The sequence below is a fragment of the Olea europaea genome, unplaced genomic scaffold (assembly GCF_002742605.1).
Source record: "Olea europaea var. sylvestris unplaced genomic scaffold, O_europaea_v1 scaffold1416, whole genome shotgun sequence".
Taxonomy (NCBI): domain Eukaryota; kingdom Viridiplantae; phylum Streptophyta; class Magnoliopsida; order Lamiales; family Oleaceae; genus Olea; species Olea europaea.
In genome coordinates, this window is record NW_019231691.1 from 19,592 (window position 1) to 23,591 (window position 4,000).

Below are 4,000 nucleotides of genomic sequence, written 5' to 3' on the forward strand. Positions count from 1 at the left end.
CAAACGTGAGGACTGCAGTTGCAATTTTCCTTTTTTAATTGATGAAATATCTTGTAAATGGGCTGTAGACTAATGAAGGGTGAATATGAAGGACTTAATTGATTGGGGCCCAGTCGGTGGTAGCCATAAAAAGCCAAAGCACCGTGTTTGACATGTTTTTCTTAAATAAGTAAAAATTTGGAGTTTACTTCATGTCTACTTGGTGATACTTTTAAGTGTTTATAGGATTTCTGGAATAATAATTTGAAACTAAGTAGTGAATTAAACATGCGAATAAAAAGTATATTTGATAAGCTTAAATTAAAATTTAAACACCTTAATTGGCAAAGTACTTGTTTTCATTGAGATCAAAAGACACTGTCGTTGTACCATGAATTGTAACTGCCTCTAACCACGTGACATGTTGTCATTTGACAGTTTTAAAAATAATTAATCTTTTTCATGTAGTCGACTAGAAATTGATTGGTGTATTGACTATAATTCTATCCCACCGTCTTACTCTTAATTTGTGGCTTAATTGGGTACCCTCCCTTACAAGCCAGTTTTAAGGGTGAATTTTACGAAATCTGGCCATTCTTGTGGGGATGAGCTTCGTTACGATCTAGAAAGGCCTACTTTCAGTTGAAAACTAATTTTGTGAAATCAACTAGACAAGAATATGGGTCATCGTGGAAGTTGGTTAATGGAAAGTAATAACCCCTATTGCATCGCTAGGAAGTAGTTTTAGTTTGTGGGTTTGTAACCAATTAGACACCCTCCCCTTAGAAGCCTGTTTTAGAGGCGAATTCTATTGCGTTACAATTTGGAACAGACGAATATCATATAAAAACACATTTTTTGCCTCTGAATTCAAGAAATTCTCTATTCAACCCAGTTGCTATTTGGAATTTTTTTTCAAATTCATTTGTATGTAAATTGACCCTTGATATAAGTTCTTATCGATTTCTTGAAAGTGAGAGTGAAGATACATTTGATACTGCTGAAGAAAGTGCAGAAGGAGAGCTTTTAGAGATTGGACAGAGATTAATCTTTTCATCTTTCCATTTCTCTTTCTGCAGAAGGTAAGATCATATTATCCTCGTCTCGTGTTCTTGTAAGAACCGGTGCTCCTCTTAGGTTCAATGGAGAGGACGAAAATTCTCGACTAACGAGTTTAAATAAATTGCATTTTGCAAGTATTGACAAATATGGAGGAGGGCACAACAGCTGAATGCTCACCATCAAATTCGGAACAAAGAGGAAACGCAAAATCTCATTCGCAATGACATGGATTTCTTCGAAAACTGAAGAAAGGGTCGACCATGCATTTGCATCCGTTCCATCCTAACTTACCGAACTTTCATTCAATCAGTTGAAAAGACGACGGAATGCGCAGAGTTTGTCAGTATTGCCACCCCTTGTCTACCCTAATTTGATATACAACTTTAAATCTACATGGAAGAACTTTTCCCTCTCCCACCTCCAATCAGCAACAGACAACTTTAACCATGAAAACCTGATCGGGGAGGGAGGTTATTCTGAAGTTTACCAGGGTCGATTGGAAGATGGCCAGCTAGTAGCGATCAAGAGGTTGATCAGAGAAACCCCGACTCATAAGGCAGAAGACTACTTATCAGAGCTCGGGGTTTTAGTACATGTCGACCATCCAAACATTGCGAGTGTTATAGGCTTTGCACTTTAAGGAGGGATGCATCTTGTTCTTCCCTTGTCTATTAATGGGAGTATGCTCAATGGTTTCGTTCATTAGAAGAGGTCGTTAGTCTTTCTTTCAGTTTATAACAACCAAAAACCTTAATTTCTCATGTCCCTCCCTCGACTACTCAGGTCAAAGGGAGAAGCTAGCATGGTGCTTAAGGTACAAGATTGCCTTAGGCGTCGCCTCTGGCATTACATATCTTCACAAGGGCTGTCAACGGAGAATTATCCACAGAGACGTCAAATCTGACAATATTTGCCTACTGAAGATTTTGAACCTAAGGTATGACCCAAACATTACTCTTAAGGTAGAGGATTTTCTTTTCTAGTGTGAAGTCCTAGATTTGATGCTTAAGTTTTTTAGTTCAATGTAGATCACGGCTTTTGGGCTCACAAAGTGGATTCCCGACCAGTGGACTCAACTCACCGTTATGGAGTTAGAAGGAACGTTTACGCAAGCTTAAATTCTAAGGAAGAAAACAGGGTATTTCCTAAATCCTTCTGAAAATTCAGTATGATCAATTGTTTTCCTGGTTATGTATGAGCAGGTATCTCCCTCCTGAGCTTTTCATGCAATGCACAGTGGATGAGAAAACTGATGTTTATGCTTTTGGATTACTTTTGTTAGAGCTCATAACTGGTCAACCAGTCATAGATGATTCACACCAAAGCCTCGTGATGTGGGTATGTTAGCTTCTCTTGACGACAATTGCCTAATACTGTACACCAAACAAGTGAACACTGTATTCTATGATTAAGAACTGAACCCGTGCAGGCCAAGCCTATGCTTATCGGTAAAAACTATGCAGAGCTAGTTGATCCATCACTTGGTGAAGCTTATCAGAAGGTCAAGCCTGCTTCTATATGTATACATCAGTCTTCTACAGAAAGGCCTAAAATGAGTCAGGCATGTGTTTCGTTTAGCACGTAAACATTTAGAATGAGACAGTTTGTCATTGTGACCGAATTTTTACACATGATGCAGGTTGTGCGGATGTTAAAAGGCAACGAAGGCATACTGCCGATCAAGTAAAAATTCCAAAAGAGACCTGCAATTAGGAGGACATATTCTGTAGACTTCATTGAGGAAGAAGAATGTACAGCCTAATCTTCAACATGATATAGATAGCAAAGCAACAAACCAAGATGTTTATAAGGATGTTAGAATCTATGTACATTATGCTTCTTGCAGATTATCATTTGAAGATTTGAATTGGAGACTCCAAGAAATTAGGTTTGTAAATCTTAAGGAAGATTTTTAGGATTGAGCTCTCTGTTGTGAATATTCAACTAATATGTACAAGAAGAGATAAGATGAACTATTATAAATGCATTTTTTTCTTCATACATCTAGTTGTGTATCTTTACCCGTTGTACACCAAAATGTTTCATGACTTGATTATCAGAGTAGTATAGGCAACCGGAAGTAGGTGACTGTGTATGATATGGCCCACTGAAAGCAACTCGGCCACGATTGCGATGTGGAGGAAGACCTCCTAGGGATAAGAAACATAGGGTTAAAGAGAGAGCCAGCAGCGGCAAAACAATAGCAACTGTAACGCCCCAAATTCTCGGAACCGAAGCGTTAAAATAATATTCGTTTCTTTATTTGGTTTACTCCTTTGACGCTAGCCAAAGTATTTTATAAATCCAATTTTTTTTTAAATATATAAAAATATAATGGAAGGTAGTTATCCATATAAACTTAGGCAAATGTAGCAAAATTTGATTTTGTAAACGATTTGAAGGCAAATCGACAATTACGGATTTAACAACAGCGGAAGGAAAATATATTTGGTTTAGAAAATGTCTATTAAAATTTATGAAATTTTTGCGGGTTCTAAAGCATTCATATATGTACCACATATAAAAATTTGGGGTTTCGACAATAACGTTTGAAACACAAAAATATTACTCGAATATGCTGGACAGGAATCTCGGATTCGACACAATGCAGTTTACTAAAATGGGCATAACTTTTTTTTTTTTTTTGATAATATTTTTGAGAAATTTCAAAGGCCACTATTAGAAGACTCATAGACCTTTCAAACCCCATTGATTTCACTTAAAAACATGCAACGTAGCCCAAGTTATACTATTTTCAAATAGGAGGACAAAACCCAACATAAATTTAAACTTCATACATATTCAATCCAATACCTCTAAATTCTAGTTAACATGCATTGTCTATGAAACTAGACAAAATAAACATTTAAAACGTTTCTAAAAAGTGTCATCTAAGTATTCATAAAATGTTTACATAAATAGAAATATTTACTAGAAATTGAAAGCATTAGAGATTGCC

At 36.5% G+C, this 4,000-nt stretch overlaps 2 protein-coding genes across 4 annotated transcripts; both read left to right on the plus strand.

Annotated features, from left to right (window-relative positions):
• Positions 1 to 658: 658 nt before the first annotated feature.
• On the plus strand, positions 659 to 2,159 carry LOC111375803 (receptor-like cytosolic serine/threonine-protein kinase RBK2). Its single transcript, XM_022998697.1, has 4 exons — positions 659 to 689; positions 1,059 to 1,175; positions 1,825 to 2,003; positions 2,070 to 2,159. Exons 1-4 carry the CDS (start codon positions 659 to 661, stop codon positions 2,157 to 2,159), a joined length of 417 nt encoding a protein of 138 aa, XP_022854465.1.
• On the plus strand, positions 810 to 3,042 carry LOC111375805 (receptor-like cytosolic serine/threonine-protein kinase RBK2). 3 transcript variants are annotated; one of them, XM_022998703.1, is made up of 5 exons: positions 810 to 1,733; positions 1,825 to 1,978; positions 2,060 to 2,379; positions 2,471 to 2,602; positions 2,681 to 3,042. In XM_022998703.1, exons 3-5 carry the CDS (start codon positions 2,236 to 2,238, stop codon positions 2,726 to 2,728), a joined length of 324 nt encoding a protein of 107 aa, XP_022854471.1. In that variant the 5' UTR covers positions 810 to 1,733; positions 1,825 to 1,978; positions 2,060 to 2,235; the 3' UTR covers positions 2,729 to 3,042. The 3 variants fall into 3 exon arrangements, with proteins under 3 accessions (XP_022854471.1, XP_022854468.1, XP_022854469.1); XM_022998700.1 differs by having other exon boundaries at positions 2,070 to 2,379; XM_022998701.1 differs by having other exon boundaries at positions 810 to 1,978; positions 2,070 to 2,379.
• Positions 3,043 to 4,000: the final 958 nt, after the last annotated feature.